Below are 18744 nucleotides of genomic sequence, written 5' to 3' on the forward strand. Positions count from 1 at the left end.
GACGCTTAACCAGCTGAGCCGTCCAGGTGCCCCAAAACCTTCCCGCAGTGGGGACATAATGACTCGTGTGTTAGGATGTTCCCAGTTGTGTTCCCCTCCACGCACCCAGGCCATCCCCGCTCCTCCCTGCCCCTCATCCCCCGCATCCCGCTGGTCCCCAGGGCCTGTGTTACTCCCAGGTCACCTCACACCCACACAGCTGCACCAGCAGCCTCATGCGTCTTCCCATTTTAGTGGCCTGATTCCCCAGAATGCCAAGGACCTCCTGAAGCTGGTCTCTGGGGACCTTCCCAGTCTCACCCCCCACCTCATCCCTGTCTTGCACGTCAGTCCTCTGGCTCCTAGAAAGGTCAAACCCTTGCTCACAGCCCTTTCGGCACGTTATGACTTGCGTGGAATCTCCCCTCAGTCCCAGTCCCTCCTCTTCTTGCTCCACCAGCTCCCTCCCCAACACTGGGTTGTCATCATCAACTGCCCCCACCAGACTATGAGCTGCTTGTCCGCTCCACTGTCCTCAACATCCAGTGGGGCAGGGCGTGGAAAGCCCGGCCAGTGGCCCTAGTGTCCACCGCAGTACAGGGTCCAATCCCCTTCCCTGACGTTCTCCCCACCTGCCACAGAAGCCCAACCCTGTCCGACCTAGTCCTCGTCCTCTATTGCCTTTTCCTTCTTCTTAGAAGCAAAACATTGAGCCTGTCAGTTTTAAGTCAAGTACTGTGTCTCTAACGAGGGCAGACAGGTGACATCTTCGAGGCCCCTGCAGCCAAACAAGAGCATGCTTGCTGCTCATCCTTCTCAGAGTGAGGGGAACCTGCTCGTCAGGGTCTCAGAAGAACACTGATACTCTGGGGCCACTTTTCAGCCCTGAGGTGAGCTATAAAAAAAGAAAAGGTATGTGGACACCTCCCTGGCCTTCCAGGGCCTGACAACAGTCCCTTCAGAGCTCTGGGACCGGGAGCTCACCTTACAGCGGGCTGGTACAGGCTGGGAGGGCCTTGGCAAGCAATTAGAGTAAGAGGAGTTGTGAGGCCTGTCTCCTGGGATCTTAGAATTTCTACTTCATCGTGATTTAAAAGTCAGCGGGCCTTTTCCAACTGGGGTATATCCTGACGGATAGGCCCTAGAACAATCTGGGATAAGGCATGTTTAGGTATCCTTCATCTTGCAAATGTAAGGCCAGTTCATGATTAGGATCTGTGGGTGTAACTCATTACCTGGCTGTGACTCAGTAATTAGGTAACAGAAGCATGTGTTATGCAGGGAAGGCCGTCTGCGTGAAATAGGAATGGGGTGGGGGGAATGGTCTAGGGAAATGATGCGCATTTATCAGAAACCAGCTGCAAACATCAAGTTGAGAAATCAGTTTCCATTAAAGCCCAGCAGCAGCCTGGAACATGCAAGCACTGGTCTGGGAATCTGACTACCGAGTGACAGGGAAGCCACCAAGGTCCAGCCTTGCCCTGGCTGGACTGCGAGGGAAAGGGGAGCAAGGAGAAGGCCCTTGGGCTTCAGGGTCAATTTTTCTGGTAGAGCAGAAGTAAGGAACCTGTGCCCGTGCGAACACACGCTCCTCCCAAACACAGGAGACCAGCTCTAAGATTGCTTTTTTATTACACCCACGTTGTTGCAGCTCATGACCAGCACAGTGCTTTGAGAACATTTTTGTTTTTAACAAATGAAAGCAGCTCTTTGTAAGAAAAAGGCACCTGTTCCTTCAGTAGGTCAGAAAAGCTTCCCCTCCTCCCCACCCCCCGGCTGGAGCAGTCCCCGGGGGACCCAGACTGCTACCCTACAGACATTCAGCAAAGCAATCCTTAGCCTCCCTGACCCCCTCCCCCAGCAGCTGGGATGAGGGACACCTATGCCTCATGGGTCATTTGATCTTGAGGTCCTTCAAGGCTGATTCCAAGCTCTGGAAGGAGAGAGCAGAACAGGCTGGTTCTCGGTTGTCCCCCACACACCTCACCCCCAGGGACCTGACCCCTAGCCAGCCCAGCCCCTGGCAGAGGACAGAAAACCTAGTCTTTGGAGTTGGGCAGACTGGGTTTGAATCCCAGCCCTAAAGGGAGGTGCCCCAGGGGTGCCCCTCATCTCCCCCTGCCCTCATCCCAAAGAAGTACCTTCCTCCTAGAGGAATAAAGGGGCTATCCATCGAGGAGGGCCCAGGGGAGGAAGCGCCAAGTTGGGCTAGGACTCACCTTCACGTCCCAGATGCTCATGCCGCCATCCATTCCTGTGGTGCAGAACTGGGAGCACTTGGCCTTCCCCCCGCTGAGCACCGAGATCTGGCTGCAAAGAGGAGGAGGGCTTGATGGTCCCAACTGTGGCCCTTTGCTGGACTCAGGCCTGCCCACCCTCCAGGAGCTCCCACCCGACTCCGGTGAGAAGTGCTGGGCTGTGCAGGTGGGATGCGCCTCGCAGAGAGCCGGGGAAGTGGGCTGGGAGGGGCTGCAGAGGAGGGGCTCGCGACTCTGCCTGGAGGAGCAGTAGGGAAGCCCAGGCAAATGGAAGCCGATGTGCAGAGGCCGGGCACGAATCCCACGTGTGTGGGCAATGTCCAGGGTGAGGGGAGTGTAGTAGGATGGGGGGAAGGCAAAACCGGGGGCTGGGAGGACCCGGGGGGGGCGTGCTGACGAGCCCTGAAAGCCGAGCTCAGGCGTTGGGTCTGAAAACGACACTGGACCTGATGGCCGCGGCGGGGGGTGGGTCAGGAAGTCCCACCGTACTTCTCCCCGCTTGGCTGCGGGGGGTACACCTGGGGCTGGCAGGCCTGGGGCGTCGTGGACAGTTCCTCACGCCTCATCCTGCCTCGCTGCTCAGGGAGGCGGCAGCAGGACCGTTTCGGCCACGGCCCTGCCCATGGGGCTGGTGGCTCTCTGGTCGTCCCAGAGAACCATGATGGTCCCCACAGTGCCTGCGCTGCCCTCACCTGATGCTGTTGTGCCACCCAGAGGTCGCCCGCTTCCTAAGTCAGGGCCCCCCACTTTTGACACTGCTGGGAGGGGAGTCAAGGTCGGTCCTGCCCTCACCTCACACTGTTCTTATGCAGCGAGTCCAGGCCAGCGCCTGAGGCCACACTGCCCTCCGAGCTCGCCTTCTTGTCCAGGTTCTGGAAGCGCTCTCGGGCCGTCAGGCCGCGCTGCGAGCTCTGCTTGGGCACATCCAGCCGCCCGCCGAAGCTCAGCGTCCCTGTGGTGCCATCATAGGTAAACAGCACCGGGAAACAGTCGTGGCCCTACGACAGGGCAACAGGGCGGGGAGGTCACAGGAGCGTGGCCCGAGGGCGGGCACAGCGCCCCGATCTTATGCACAGGGAAACAGGCTGGAGACAAGGCACACCAAGGGAATCTGGTGACGGGACTTGGGGTGAGCCCTGGGGAAGCCCACACCAGCCCGGAGACACAACCGGGCCCACCCTGGGTATATGGACAGGGACTGGGTGCTGGGGGGTGGTGGGATCATCTAGGGGTGGCCGCCTTCCCCTGGAAGCTCGGGGACCTTGTGCCCTGCCCAACCGGAGAATACCCCACAGCTGGACGCTTCTGTAGGCAAGGCAGGCCTGAGCCCGCCCTCACTGTCCAGGACCTGCGGGTGTTTGCTGAAGGGGGATGTGGGGGGAAGAGGGGAGACAGATCTGTGGGCAGGAGGAGAGCGGCGCCCTTCTGGATGCACGGGAGAACTGTGCTGCCCCCACACACCCACTGGCCGGTAAGACGTAAGCAGAAACCTCAGGGTCCAGGACATGATTTTCTGCCTCCCCCTTCTCCCTGCATGGCAGCTGCGGCGCATGTTGGAGACACAGCCCCCCCCCCCGCCCCCAAATACCTGCACTGGGGCCTTGTTATAGCAGCATAAGCCAGCCCGTTCTGACCAAGGAGGAAGAGAAGGTGGGGGGAGACCAGTGGAGAGCCGATCTAACTAGCACCTCTAACTAGCACCGCTCCCCTCCCTGCCCCTCCCTGTCTCACCGCTGCCACCAGACTGTTGTCGGTGATGAAGGTCAGGGCCAGCAGCGGCAGCGTTTCAGAGGCCAGAGTCGCGACACTGAGAGAAAGCGGCGGGGGGTGGGGGTGTCAGCCGCTCTGGCTGCTCCCAGTCTGTGCCTTGGTTGCCCCTCCCCTCCCGCCGACCCCTGTGGCCTGTACTCACGCCATTTTCTTGTCGGCATCAGCCAGGCACACGGTGCTGTCATGGCTGACCCAGGCCATGCGGCTGCCACTGGCCGAAAAGCAGACACCGTGCACCCAGCCACAACTACTGCTAGACTCAAACATCAGCTCCCCGAAGGGCATCTTGGAGCCCCATGGGGTGGGTGCTGGCCGCTCCTCCACCTCCTTGATGTAGGCCGAGAAGATCCTGCCAGGAGAGAACAAGAGAAACAAACCGCAGTGGCTGAGGGGGTCTGGGAGGCGCCTGGCAAGGGACTTCTCTCCCAGACTGGCCTGGTGAGGCCAGAGTGCCCAGCCGGGGGCTTGTGGTTACAGAGCCGGCTTTTTGTGACCTGCATCTTCACACTTGGACGAGTCTGGGGCTTGAGGCCAGCACGGGGTCCCTGGACAGATCAGGTGCCCACAAACCAGCTTCTTCCCCACCCACCAACAGAGCCTCAGCCGGACATTACCCCTCTCCATGTCCAGGGGCCGCCCCTGGAGCCTGCCGGAGCCTTGTTTCCCGGGCGGCGCTTCAGAGACCCAGGCCATCTGTCTGAAGCTGGGAGCCCGTGGCGTCAGGAAGCTCATGGGTGCCAGGCCCAGAAGTAGAAACAGCCAATGGGGACTGAGGACACTACCTTCCAGGCCCGAGATAATGAGGCAGGTTTGTCTAAGCTTCTCAGTCATTTATGCCTTAGTGTGAGAAGCATACCCACTCATTGTCCTTCAGGTGAAGACAAGGAAACTGAAGGAGAGGAGGACCTAGGAAAGCCCTTGCCGACATGAAGAGGTAGCAAGGGGTATATCCTGCCAAGATTCTCCACGGGCTGTAGACAGGACCCAATGGCGACCCCTCCAAAAGCAAAGCCTCCCAGATGCTGGACTGAGGCCCCAGGTCATCCTGCTGGTGGCAGAGCTGGTCTGGAAGGCAGGGCGTGGGGCTCCCTCCACCCTAGTTCCCCTGCTGATGTCAGGGGCCCCCCGCTCACCTGCACTTGAAGTCACAGGAGCCTGCGGCCAGGAGCACGTTGTTGGGGTGCCAGTCCAGGCTGAGGACAGTGGAACGAATGGGCTTCTTGATGTGCTTGCACACCCACCTGGATACATGGACAGGTAGAGGGGATGGGGACCAGCACTCTCAGCACCCAAGGCCTCAGTGCCCCAAGGCCTCTACCTTCCCATGGGGCCCTGCAGACCCCCCAGAGTCCCCAGAGGGAGAGGCCCGGGCACTCCTGGCCCACAGGCCTCTCAGGGCCTAGATCAGGCCAGTGGGGAGCAGGGTCCCCTCCAGCTGGGAACTCTATCCCCGGTGGCCTTTAAACCTCACGACAAGCCTGGGGTAGGCTGTCACACAGCAGCTAACTGGCCAGGGTGGAATTCGATCTCAGGTCCCCCAGACGCCAGCCTAGCCTCTGCCCTCAGGGACCCAGGAGAAAAAAGCAAGACAGGCTGGACATCTCCGACAAGTGACCTGACCTCAGGGCGACTTACTTTGCTCATCTGAAAAGTGGGGACAACGGACGCCCAGTCCAGAGGGCTGTCAGGGGGTCCATGTGAGTGTGTGCGCAGGGCTTTAGGCAATGCTCACAGAGGCGGTCCTGGGGTGATCTGTGCCCTTAGTTCCCAGACAGGGCTGTGGGAGTGCCCGGCACCTCACCTACAAGGTCCAGAGAGGACGTACTTCCCCAGGGTCTTGTGAACAGGGCTCCTGACACCCCGTCCAGTGCTCTCTGGGACACTAGTCCCACCACCTTTTGGTCTGCAGCCCCGGGGTCCATCCCAACCCACTCTGACCTTGACCCTGCCCAGGCACCCACCAGTCATTTTCCTGCTCAAAATAGCAGATGGAGATGACACGGGAGCCACTACCCACAGCGAACTTGTTCTCCTGGGGGGCCCAGCGCACACAGCGAGCAGCCCGGTTGATCCTCAGGATGACGAGGGTGGGTTTCCACGTGCGGCCCTTGAGCGTCCACACGTAGGCATTGCGGTCTGTGCCACAGGTCACGATTCGGTTACTCTCGGGGGCCCAATCGATGCCTGTGGGATGGGGACGAAACAGGCTGAAGCCATCCAAGCAGAAAGGCTCTCTGGCATCCATGTAGGGGAGGGGCTTGAGGCCACAATTTGGATGCAAGCTGCTCCAGGGGGTGCCACTTAGAACAAATACTGAGAGTGTTAACGTCTCTCCAAAATATCACCAAACGTGCTGGAAAGCCAAGAGACAGAAAAGAAATGGGTCCTTGGTAATGCCGAACTGAGCTGCTGGATCAAGCCTTCCCTGAAGCCCAAAACCTCTTCAGTTTTTCAGCAACATGAGCCAACATGAGTCAACATGATCCCTTTGTAACTTGAGCCAGTTTGAATTAGGGTTGTGTTACTTGCGACCCAAACTATCATACCTAACACAGTGGATTGGGTGGCCCTGCGCCATCCCATCTCCTTTCCAGAGAGTGATCCCAGTCAGCCTGACGTACCTGTCACCTGCCCATTGTGCTCCTTGAGCTCATGCACCTTGACCCACTTGGCCCCGCTCTTCTCATAGATGTGCACCTCGTGGTTGTTGGGGCAGATGGCAATCTCTGCAGGAGAGAAGGCTGGGGGTAGGGAGTGGGAGGAGGTGTGCGTGCCCAGGCTCCCCCTTCCCTCAAGACCCCTCTCCCAGGAGCACCCTTCACCCCTCTGCCTTGGCGCGGGGCTCCCTGAAGCACCTTGCAACCCCTCCCCTGGGACTAGCCATCCTTCACCTGCACCTGTAGGCACCCCCACAGCAGTCTTCTGCCCTCTGCTCCCAACTCCGGCCCTGGGCTCCTTGCTGCTCCAGACAGTGCCACGATCTCCTGCCGCTGGACCTTGGCATGGCCGGCTCCCTCACCTCCTCCAAAGCACCTCCCTGGCCACCTTTTCCAAACCATCCCCTCTGCCTCCAGTGCTTTCCCTCCTCCTGCGTGTTTCCCTCCCCAGCGGCACCTGCAGCAGGGCCCCCTGGCTGGCTGCCCCGCGTGTGCCCAGAGCTCGTCCATCCCCTCTTCCACACTGGCGACCGGAGGTGGAGGAGGGGGACAGCCAGCCCTCAGAGCCCACGGTCCAGGGCGCCTGGCCGGTTTACTGCCTGTACGCACTCCGGGGGCTCCCGCATCCCCCCTGCCATCCTGTGGCAGCGGCACTCACGGGTGCGGTCCTTGTTCCAGGCGTGGCAGCTGATGGGTTCCACCAGGAAGCTGTGATAGGCCATGGCCGCTCAATTCCTGTGCTGGAGAGGGGAAGGGACCCCCAGTCAGCCCCGCCTCTGATCCCAGAAGAGGCCCCAGCCGACCTCGTGGGAGGGCAGCGGGGGCCAGCCTGGCCTCCCCGTGAGTGGGGTGTGCTGAGCCTGTGTCGCTCATCATCTGTGCCTCAGTTTCCTCAAGGGTAGAGGGCCCCCTCCCCTGCAGAAGGATCGAGTGAGGGGTGCCTGGGTGGCTCAGTCGGTGAAGCATCTGCCTTCAGCTCGGGTCGTGATCCCGGGGTCCTGGGATCGAGCCCTGCATCGGGCTCCCTGCTCTGCGGGAAGCCTGCTTCTACGCCTCCCTCTGCCCCTCCCACCAACTCGTGCTCGCTCTCTCAAATAAAGAAAACCTTAAAAAAAGATGGGTTGAGGATGAAATGAGCGTTGTGCCCAGCACACAACAGGCAGCCTTCCACGCCCGGAGCTCTGGTTTTCGGGAGAGGGAGGGGAGGTAGCCGGTCTGCAGGGGCCTGCAGGTGGGGGCACGGACCGACACACAGACACATCCCATCCTCGTTCAGAAAAGCCACTCGCTGTTCCTTCCACAGGAAGGGCAGGACGGGGCCCCGAGTGGCTGGCTGGACTGTGGGGGTGAAGGCGAGTACAGAGGGCAGCTGGGGGCACCCCCAGGACTGGGCCCAGCCCAGACTGCAGCTTCCCAGCCTCCTCCCCTGCCGCTGAGCTTCCGAGATGCCCCTGAGTCCGAGGCGGGGTGGGCTACACACCACAGTGGGTGACAGGCAGTCCCTTCGCCCCCTCGACCCCATGCCCAGCTCTGCCCACCCCTGTTCCTTTTGGCAGAGTCCTCCTCATCTGGAAAGACCCAAAGTGAACAGCGCTTCCTCAAACCCATGCTCTCCCCACTGCCCCACTCAGCCGCGGGGCCTGTGGCGGAGCCAGGCTGCACGCTTGCCCACGGTGACCGACCCTGGGCACATGGCTCACCCCTCCAAACCTCAATGTCCAACCTGCACAATGGGAACAGGCGTACTGCCCCCAGAGCCATTGGAGGGTAAAATAAGACCATTAAGCCACACCTGGCACATAGTAGGTGTTCAGGAGACGCAGCTCCCACGGGGTAACATCCAGCCACGACCCACCCGAGTGGGAATCCGTCTCCCCGGGGAGCCCCGCGGCTGATCCCAAGGCCCACGGGCCTCAGGCCTCTGCACTGGCTGTTCCCCCGGCCCCCGGAGCTCTTCCTTGGGGGGCCTGCATGGCGAGCCCAGGCTGCTGCCCTTCAAGTCCATGTTCCAAGGCCACCTTCTCAGCCACGCCCTCTCTGACCGCTGTTTGCAGCTTCAGCCACCGGCCCCTACCCCAGTGCTCCCTATTCCCGACGGAAGTTTCCCCGCAGAGAATCATCACCGAGCCTTCGTTACGCGGTTCTCATTCACAGCACCTGTGGTGCCCCCCCCCCCCCCCCCCCGCCCCGAGCTGGGACTTCCAGAGCTGGATGCACACAGTTCTCACGGGTCTTGTCCACACTGCTTTCCCCAGTGCCTGGGTGCTTGGCACGTAGTTGGTGCTCCTTAAGTACGTGAGGAAGCCAGCTGTATACTGTCACTAGTACCCAGCAGAGGAAGTTCTTTATTAAAAATTAAAACGGGCGCCTGGGTGGCTCAGCTGGTTAAGCGTCTGCCTTCGGCTCAGGTCATGATCCCAGTGCCCTGGGATCGAGTCCCGCATCGGGCTCCTTGCTCAGCGGGGAGCCTGCTTCTCCCTCTGCCTCTGTCCCTCCCTCCGCTTGTGCTCACTCACTCTGATTTAAAAAGAAAAAAAAAATTAAAAACAAAAATAAAACTACTGAGATGCCTGGCTGGCTGAGTCGGTAGAGCATACAACTCCTGAACTTGGCGTTGTGAGTTCAAGCCCCATGTTGGGTGTAGAGAGGACTTAAAATCTTAAAAAAAAAAAAAAAAAAAAAAAACCCAAAACCAAAAAACCACCACCCAACATTTCCTGAATGCTCCTTACTTGCTAGCTCTAAGCAGTCCAGGCATTTTTTTTTTTTAATTCCAGTAGCGTTCACACAGTGTTCTCTTAGTTTCAGATGTAGAGCATAGTGACTCAATTCTATACGTTACTCAGCGCTCCTCAAGATAAGTGTGCTTAGTCCCCTTCACCTGTTTCACCCATCCCCCCACCCCAGGTGTTCTTGACTTTAGTGCTCAGAGGCCACAGCCCCATATGACAGACGCAGAGGTGGAGGTTCAGCGAGGGGAAGCTACCTGCCCAGTCGCACCTGGCAGGTGTCACCAGGAACCTGCTGGCAGGTTTGCAGCCCATGGACTGGGCTAAAGGAAGGCTTCTCCCCAGCTCTGGGCCTGAGCCCTGAACACCCCAGGAAACTAGTGGGCACCTATCAGGCCCCTCAGGAGAATGGCCACCTGTTCAGGCTGAGCTTACCCACGTGGCTGAGCCAGAGGCCCTGCTGGAAGGCACAGCATGGAGTTGGGGCCCAGCCGCTAGAGACAGACGGGCTGCATGTAGCCCACTGTCCCTCAGGAAATCGAGGGCTCAGCGACTGGCCTGCCCCAGGCGGCACCACAAATCCTGCCGGGCCTGGCTTCCTGACCCCCAGCTCACCACCTTGTAGGCCCTGCTCCTCCTGCACTCCCCAGATGCAAAACCTGTTTTTATTTACAGCAGGAAGCTCTGGAAGGTTCCTGGGGCAGCCCAGGTCTCACGGACACACAGACACACATACAGGGACAGGGTAGGGACATGCCTGGAGCAGCGCACCAAGTGGGTTCTCGATCAGCACTGCTGAGGAAGACAAAGCTGATACACCTGCTCAGGCCACACACGCTCATGCATGTTCAACCTTGCACGCACACACACAAGCACACTGCTACCATATGCTCACACGTGTTCAGTCTTGCACCCAGTGTTCAGCCTTGCATGCTCCCACGTGTCCAGTCTTGCACACGCACACACAAGCACACTGCTCCCACGTGCTCACGTGTCCAGTCTTGCACACACACACTGCTCCCACATGCTCACAAGTGTCCAGCCTTGCACGCTCACACGTGTTCAGCCTTGCACACACACAAGCACACTGCTCCCACATGTTCAGCCTTGCACACACACAAGCACACTGCTCCCACATGCTCACAAGTGTCCAGCCTTGCACGCTCACACGTCACTAGCCTTGTACATGCACATACAAGCACATTGCTCCCACATGGCTCTTCCCCAGCCTCTCCTTATAAGGCCTCTCTGTGGAAGGCAAAGGCCCCGGAAGTGGCGCTTTGGGGCCCTCAGCTCAGGTCAGCAGGCCTGATGGGGACTTCCCCCAGCACTTCCGGTGCCGCTGGGTGGGGTCAGCACGGGCATCCAGCTTGGCGGGAGCACTTCATCACCATCCACACTGCAGACGACAAGACGAAGCAGAGGGAGGACCAGGCCTATCTATGCTAATCTGCCCACCCCCATTTTCCAAGGTCGCCAGTGGGGCCGAGCCGGGTGCTTGTTGGCCGCTGTGGAGGCCAATCCCCCCACCACCCCTTCAGCCCCGGTGGCCCAGAGGAAGAAGCCCCGGGGCTACAGCCCTGAGGGTCTCTGGGCCCACCGCTGGTCTGCAGAATGCCAACTTCCCAGCTCCAACTGTCCCAGACTGTGTGACTGGGCGTCTCTGCCTCTTGCAGGGTCTTGGCAAGAGCATCTAGACCCGGGGGCCCAGGCTGCAAAAGCCTGTCTAGCATGATGTTCCAGAGTTCCCGGCTGTGCGTGCTGCTGAAGACAGCAGCTCTCATACTAGTAACACAGCCAAGAGGACTTGGGGAGCCCTGACCATTGTTCCCTGGGACCCAAACAAAGGTCCTCAAGCGGGAGAGGAAGGGGCTGATAAACATGACTACAGGCACAGTGGGACAGGCTGGGGGGAGGCTCAGAACACAGCTATCAGCCAATCACCTTTAGCATGAATTCAGACAGAAATACTCATAGTATGCTGCATTAACTAACACCTTAAAGGGGCTGGGGGGTAGATCTGGGGGAAGGGGGTGGGAGGGCAGAGGTGCATTTTCCCGTTTTCATAACTTCTGCAAAGCAACTAAAACCAGCAGGGCCTCAGCAGTGACTCCCAGCCCCCAAGTTAGCAATGAGGAAGTGGTAACCCAGACAGGGAAGTAGCTTCTCTGGCCACTGTCGCCTCAGGGCTACATCCTCCTAGAGGAGAATCACTGGATTGTTCTCGGCGGTCAGACTGGCCACCCTGCCACGGGAACTCTGACGTCATCGTTCCCAGGAAAACCTCCAGGGGACCTGGGCTAGGACCCACCGCCAACCAGTCACCCTAAAGAATACCAACTAGAGTTGCTTTGCCCAAGGGTGTCGACAACACAGTGCCTCAGCAATGGCTCCCGGGGGGGAGACAAAGTCAGGCTGAGGCCATGGCCTCCGAACACCCACCCACTTGTCACTGTGCCTCTGTGAGCCAGCACCGTGGGACCACTGGACTGTCGGGGTCAGAGGGAGGGAGGAAGGGGCTCTGGGGACGGTATTGGGACTAGGAGTCCATGTGCAGTGATCTGCGCCTCATTACCCCAGAAACAGAGGCTGGGGGAGTGTGGGCCAAACGCGGAGGCTCCCCTGGCTGGCTCCCCTCTGCCAGCCTAAAGCCAGGATCTCCGTGTTCCTAGTCGCCCTTCCCCTGCATCCTTCCAGCACACAGTGAACACTCAGTATGAACGGGCTGGAGGTCACCCAGGGCTGGGGCTGGGAGAGCACAGGGAAGGGTGGCCTGAGGTCTGGGAGGGAGTTTGGGTCTCCAAGGTAGGGAGTGGGTTTCCCTCCAGGGGGTGCCAGAGACCCCGCACTGGGATATGGAGGAGGTAAGCGCCCTAGGGGCAGGGTATGTGCTTTGTCCACCCAGGTATCTCCCCACCAACTAGAGTGCCTGGCACGTAATAGGTGCTCAATAATAGTTCTTAAATGTGGTTGCAGGAATCCCATCCTTCTCTTTAGGAGATGGGCTACAAGAAATGAGTATGTTTTATTATCTCAGTGGCCTATGTATGCAATTTGTACATATTTACTGGGGACTACGTGCTCAGTTGGTTTTTTTTTTTTTTTCCTTCCTGATTAGGGTCAATGATTAGCAAAGGTTGGAAACCTGAAATCTAGAAGGTCCTCTCTCAGCATTTGGGAAGAACTCAGCTCCCCTCCAAAGCAGAGCAAGCCAGGTGAAGCCTGGCTCAGCGCTCCTTCCTTTTACGGTGCTGGGGTCAAATTCTGACTCTCTCCATACTGGCTGGATGCCCTCAGCCAATGCTTCCTTCACATCTCGATCAGAAAAGATTGGGACTGAACAAGGTACTGGCTGTAGGTTCCTTATTGCTTTCAGAGAAACTTGGCCAAGGTCCTCTGAAGCCAGAGGTTTGGCTGTATCTGAGACTAAGCCAGGCAGGAGCAGTCTGGAGCAAGATCCTGGCCCTACAGGCACTCAGGGAAGTCCCCACCCAGCTCAGAAGCTCCAGGGAGCTGCCAGCAAGCCATTTTGCACACGTGCTAAGCAGTTACTCAACTTCCTGTTGTGGATGGAGTAGCCCTTGCCACCCCAGACAGACCAGCTAATACCTCCTCCCCAGGTCTGCTCCCGAAGTCTTCTAAACCAGGCAAAAATCAAGTCACGAAACATAAATGAAAACAATCATAGAATGGCACCATTAAAGCTTACTAATAAAGCAATCCAAACAAAACAAACTCCAAAAACACATAAAACTCAATGTTGGCAGGGTTGTGGAGAAACTCTCATTTGCTGCTAATTTGTTTAGCCTTTCTGAAGAGCAGTGCAGTAACAATTCAACAACTGGGTCGGAACAAGCAGAATAACACCAACAGGAACCTAAAAATTAACACTCTTTGGTGGCATAAATTCATTCTGGTGCTAAGAAAATAACCACTTTTTTTTTATCTTTAAGCAAACATGTTCTTAATAACCCCCCTTTAGAATGGTGGAAGGGTGGAAAAATCCAGAGGACTACAAATATGGCAAGAGTGAATTCTGACACTAACATGTGGGGATACCATTTAACTATTTGAGAGGACGTATGCACAGAGACACACATAAACTACCTTTATCGGCATCTTTAAATGCCCAATATTTTTAACCAAGACCCTTGAAAGCAAGCCTAAAAAGTTTTGTGGGTTTTTTTTCTTTAAACCTTCATTTTGTACAGAAGGAAACAGACTCAGACAAAAAGTCAAGATTTACTCAAAGCCACACAGCTCCTACATGGCCCCGTTTGGGATTCTGACCCCAAATCTCTGAGGTTGGCACCATCCAGACACTTTGATAAATGTGGGCAGGCCTTATACTGGTAGTGGCAACGGTAAGAGCACACACCTGTACTCTGTGTGTGCTTCCACACATGATCCCATGGAAGCCTCAGGACGTCCCCATTTTACAGATAAGATAGGTTGAGGTCCGGGGAAGTTAGGTGGCTTGCTAAGGTCATCAGCCAGTGATGGAAGCTGGCACTTTTACCCCGGTCCGGGGAACGGGTGCCCTTAACAGGCGCGGGGGGTCCGGGGACAGCCTGGAAGAACCCCGGCAGAGCCTCCGGCTCCGTCCCCGCGCTAGGCTGGCTACGGGGCTTCTTAGTGTTACTGTCACCGCCCAGGGCGGGCCCGCTGCTCTCCCACCGCCGGCCAAGGAGGGGCCGCTCAGTCCGGCGTCCGGGACCCCCTCCCGGTGAGGACCGCGGACCCAGGCCCCAGGGGCAGGGGCTGGGCGGGAGGGGGGGGAGGTTCTCTCCATGCGGGGGGAGGGGAGGGAGGGGCAAGGTGGGCGGGGGCGCCAGCTCATTTCCCGGCCGTAGCAACCCGGAAGGCTGGAAGATGGAGGGGAAGTGACTAGGCGTGGGGCCCTCGCGGCCCGAAATAGCGGGGGGCACCGATCGCGGGGCAGGGGCAGGAAGGGGTAGACCCGGGCGACGGGGGGGGGCGGGGGGAAGGCCGGGGCCGCCCCGAGGGCGCCGGGGGCAGGGAGCCCTGCATTTCCTTCGCCCGGAGGGGGCCGCCCGCCGACCCACCCCGGGCCCGGCCCGCCATCCCCTGGTCCCCTCACCTCCAGGCGACCCCACACACCTGGCAAGCCCCCAGCCCTGTGTCCCTTCACCCAGGCACCCTCTCCCCACGCCCCCACGTCTGCGGGCGTCCCGCACCCTCCTCACCTGCATGCAACTCTCCGCCCTCTCCCCTCCGGGCGCCCCCTCCCCTCCGGAGGGTCCCCCAGCCCCCTCACCTCGGGGCGCCCCGGCCGCGGACTCTGGGCAGTCGACGCGCCGAACCGGCTCTGGGCCCCGCGCGGCGCCGCAGCCACTTCCTCGTGGGCGGGGGGCGGGGCCTCCCAGCCTCAGCCCCGCGGGGACGGGGGCGGCGACCCGGGTGGCGGCGGCCGCGAGATCCCAGGCCCCGCCCACCCAGCCGGGGTGGGGGCTGCGCGGAGCCCAGGCGCCCAGAACTCAGCCGCGACCACTCCTCGTAACTTTACGCGTGGGGAAACTGAGGCTCCGAGAGGCGCCCAGGCGGAGCAGCAGCTGGGCGGGGCGCGCACGTCCCCGCCGCCGCGAGAGCGCCCTCTCCATCCTTCCTCCGCGAGCTGATACCCTCGGGGCGCAAAAACAGTGCAGGCCCGGAACCGGCTGCGGGCAGGAAGGCGAGGCGAGGCTGCCCTCCCGCCCTCGCTGCAAAACGCGCCCGGGGCAGGGCTGCCCGCTAGCCTCTCGCAGCGACTCTGGCTGGCCGCGCTCGTTCTCTCCATGAGGACTCCTTGCCCTTTGATTCCGCTGCGGTCCACTTCCCGCTTTTAAGTTGCCTGGTGGCCTTGCAGCCACGTGAATTTCCCCAGGGGTCTTTCTGTCCTTAGCCTCTGCCTCATCAGTGGAGATGTGGCCAGGTGGCGGGGCAGATGGGGGAGACCCTGGTGAAGGCCCTGCTGTGCCCTCTCAGCCGGTCAGACCCCTCCCCAGGAGTCCTCTCTTCCAGGGTCAGCCAGGCCACCGGCAGCGGATGGGGCGCGGGGCCCTCCCGGGCTCAGAAGGTCTGGGGCCAGACTCCTCCCACCCTGACCGGTCTCGGGGCTGTGACACATGCTGTTCTTTCTGCCTGGAACACTGTTCCCACCCTGTCCCCACCTGGCCAACTTCAGTTTATCCTGCAGGACGTGTCTCTTAGCTCACTGTGTCTACAACCCCCACTGGAGGTGTCCGCCGGACTCCCAGCAGGCCCCTGCGCTCACCCATTCCGGCTCCTGTTACACGGAGTTCTTCCTCCGTGGGGGTGGTGGAGAGGAGGACATGGGTCCGAACATGGCAGCTTCTCCAGGAGCGAGCGAGCTTCAGCTGCAGCTTGTGGGACTACCAGCCTTCCTGGCTCCAGGAGACACTGCGGGGCTGTCACCAGCCCTCCCATCTAGCCGTGGAGAAAATCCCAGAGACATGACCAGCACCCTGGTCAAACTCTAACTGGTCAGCTCCAGCCGGACCTGATTCCAGAGGTTTCTGGACCAGTGAGCCAAAGACTTGACTTCTTCAGCTGGCTGGAGTTGAAACTTTGTTACCCATTGCTATAAGCACCCTGACAAATAGGAAGCCTGAGGATTCCTCCTCCCCAGGCCCTGGGGTGGAGATGTTGCACTCCCCCCTTCTCAGGCTTCCAAGAATCGCAGCTATACACCCAGGCTGACTTCGGGGTTGGCTGACTTGCAGGAGGGCAGTCCTTTGGGGGCTGGTGCAATATCCTCAGGTCCTCAAGGTTCTTTCCGGCTTTCTGTTCCTACCTCCTGGCTGCACTGGCCTTGCTGCCTCCTGGTCACAAGAGGGCAGCCTAGCTCCAGACATCTGGACTCTGGACGTGGTGGGCTGGCCCCGGCAGTGGGGAGCGAGACCAGGGAGGAAAACCTTTCCCGAAACACCCAGTCTGATCTCCTTGTGTCTCAGCGTGTGCCCACCTCGACATGGGGACCATGGGTCACTCTCCCTGAGATAAAGGGATTGCCACCTGATCCCTGTGAGGAGGAGGAGGAGAAAGCCCTGTGTCTCCCTAACCAGGCCACACCTGCCTGTGAGGTGGACAAAGCCCAGGGGGCCCAGAACATGCTTAGCATCTCATATCCCCGGGCCGGGATGGGGGCGGCACCTGTTACACACCCCCTTCCAAGCCACATGGTTTTGTATCAGTTTGATTGGACACTACAGCGAAACCCCCGAAGGTATAGTTGGAAGGGTCCCCTCCTGTCCGTTTCCGTCACCTCACCCTGCCCCTGAGCCCGGGCTGACTCACCTGGGCTTGCTCACCAGGCATCTCCACTCCCGGCCCTCGCCCAGCAGGGGGCGTGCTTAGCGGGTACCGCGGGCGCTCTCCACCTTGCCTGGGGCTCCAACGCACAATCCCAAATGCAAGAGTCGCTTGCTCCACGGACTGAGCCAGCCAGCCCGCCAGCCAGCCCCCCACCCCCACCCCGGACTTGTCTTGTCATCTTTAAAATGTGACAGTAGGTTTCAACCCTGTAGGTTTGTTGTGAGTAGTTAACGCCTATCAGTCGCGTTCCTTGGTGCGGGGTCCAGTAGCTATTCTCAGGTAGTGCGTCAAAGGTGTGGCTATGGCACCTTTCCTGGGATCCCCCAGGTGAATGAAGTAACGGTGGTGGCTTTCCAACTTTCTTTTTTTTGTCAGAGAGAGAGAGAGAGCGAGCACGCGCACAGGCAGGGGGAGCGGGAGAGGGGGAAGCAGGCTCCTCACCGAGCAGGGAGCCCGATGTGGGGCTGGATCCCAGGACCCTGGGATCACGACCTGAGCCGAAGGCAGACGCTTAACCGACTGAGCCACCCAGGCGCCCCTTTCCAGCTTCTTCTGGGCACGCCCCACAGTGATGTATATACTGTGACCCCGAACACACCCCCACGTATATCCGAACCCTGGGTATCGTGACGCCCCCTTACTGCTATGCCAAATGTTCTTTTCTTGTTTCAGTTTTTCAAATGCCAATCATGACCTACGAAATTGATTTTCACAACCACGAATGGGCTCTGACCTGCAATTTGGGAAAAACTGTTCTAGACCCTGTATCTCTTCCTTTTTCTGAATTGACAGCGTATGTATTAGTTTTCTATTGCTGCTGTAGCAACTTGCCACAAACAGGGCAGCTGAAAAAAACGCAGATGTGTTCTCTTACGTTTCTGGAGGTCAAAGTCCCCGGTCTCGGTGCGCAGTGTGGCGTTCCTTCCGGAGGCTCCAGGGGAGACCTTGTTTCCTTGTCTTTTCCAGCGTCCAGAGGCCGCCTGTGTTCCTTGGCTCTGAGGCCCAGCGGCACCCCACCCGCGGCCCCCTCTCGGATTCACCTGCCTGCCTCCCTCATAAGGATCCCTGGGATTACAGGGGGCCCACTGGATAATCCAGACTCCTCCTCCTCTTTAACCTAATTACATCGGCAAAGTTCATGGTTCTGGGGATTAGGGCATGGACACCTTGGGGGGGCATTATTCTACATAGTGCACCCGGTATTTAAATTATACATGTATAAATAAATAACCTAACCTTATAATTTATATACTTTTCTACTCGGGACCTGAGTCCACACAGGGTAGCTCACGTCTTGGCCACACTGCAGGCGCTGAGGGAAACCCTGACCCTCCACATCATTGCCTCCAGAGTTGGGCACACTTGGGAGCTAAGCCACTTGTGTGATGGCCGTTGGGCCAAACCGAGAGTCGCCTAAGCAATCAGTCTGCGTTCTGAGGCTGAATATTCTCGGAATATTCCGGAAAGAACTATTGGATTTTTCTTTGGTTAGCAAGATCCTTTACACACTGCTTCCCACTCTACCACACTGTTATTAAGGGTCTCCAGGGCCTGTAATAGGGCCGGTGCCAAGCCTAAAAGTGAACCTCGGCTTTACTGAGTAACTAACAGGAATTAGTTTTGTTTTTTAAGATTTTATTTATTTCAGAGAGAGAGAGAGAGAGAGAGAGAGAGAGAGAGGGCGCGCGAGAGAGCACAAGCCGGGGGGAGGGCCAGAGGGAGAGGGAGCAGCAGACTCCCCACGGAGCAGGGAGCCCGATGCGGGGCTGGATCCCAGGACCCCGGGATCATGACCTGAGCTGAAGGCAGACGCTTAACCGACTGAGCCACCCGGGCACCCCTACTAACCGTTTTTACTGCCTTTTTACAGCTGAGGATACGGAGGCTCAGTGATGTTAACTAGATTACTCAGGGTCACACAACTTGGCACAACTATAACCTGACATCAAAGCCCAAAGCCTTGAATCCAAGGGCTCTGGCAGTCACCCAGAGCCCCCCCCACCCCCCACCGATAGG

General features: G+C 58.8%; 1 protein-coding gene across 3 annotated transcripts; it reads right to left on the reverse strand.

Moving 5' to 3' along the window:
• Window positions 1-1594: 1594 nt before the first annotated feature.
• Window positions 1595-16039, reverse strand: ARPC1B (actin related protein 2/3 complex subunit 1B). 3 transcript variants are annotated; one of them, XM_028088415.2, is made up of 10 exons: window positions 15668-16039; window positions 7323-7404; window positions 6629-6733; window positions 5969-6191; window positions 5141-5248; window positions 4150-4356; window positions 3969-4044; window positions 3030-3235; window positions 2199-2289; window positions 1595-1912 (listed from the first exon to the last, which is right to left on the reverse strand). In XM_028088415.2, the coding sequence occupies exons 2-10, from the start codon at window positions 7384-7386 to the stop codon at window positions 1874-1876; spliced, it is 1119 nt and encodes a 372-aa protein (XP_027944216.1). In that variant the 5' UTR covers window positions 7387-7404; window positions 15668-16039; the 3' UTR covers window positions 1595-1873. The 3 variants fall into 3 exon arrangements, with proteins under 3 accessions (XP_027944216.1, XP_027944213.1, XP_027944215.1); XM_028088412.2 differs by lacking the exon at window positions 15668-16039 and adding an exon at window positions 14672-14778; XM_028088414.2 differs by lacking the exon at window positions 15668-16039 and adding an exon at window positions 14601-14709.
• Window positions 16040-18744: the final 2705 nt, after the last annotated feature.

This window comes from Eumetopias jubatus, unplaced genomic scaffold (assembly GCF_037043125.1).
Source record: "Eumetopias jubatus isolate StellerSeaLion01/CBP00866 unplaced genomic scaffold, mEumJub1_p1.0 scaffold_12, whole genome shotgun sequence".
In the NCBI taxonomy this organism is placed as follows: domain Eukaryota; kingdom Metazoa; phylum Chordata; class Mammalia; order Carnivora; family Otariidae; genus Eumetopias; species Eumetopias jubatus.

What these genes read in the sequence shown, in the direction of transcription:
- ARPC1B (XM_028088415.2), bottom strand. Translation starts at nt 7,386, where the DNA reads ATGGCCTATCACAGCTTCCTGGTGGAACCCATCAGCTGCCACGCCTGG. An exon ending in GCACAATGGGCAGGTGACAG is followed by an intron (nt 6,192 to 6,628) that starts GTACGTCAGGCT and finishes CCCATCCCACAG; the next exon opens with GCATCGATTGGGCCCCCGAG. An exon ending in ACAACAGTCTGGTGGCAGCG is followed by an intron (nt 3,236 to 3,968) that starts GTGAGACAGGGA and finishes GCCCTGTCGTAG; the next exon opens with GGCCACGACTGTTTCCCGGT.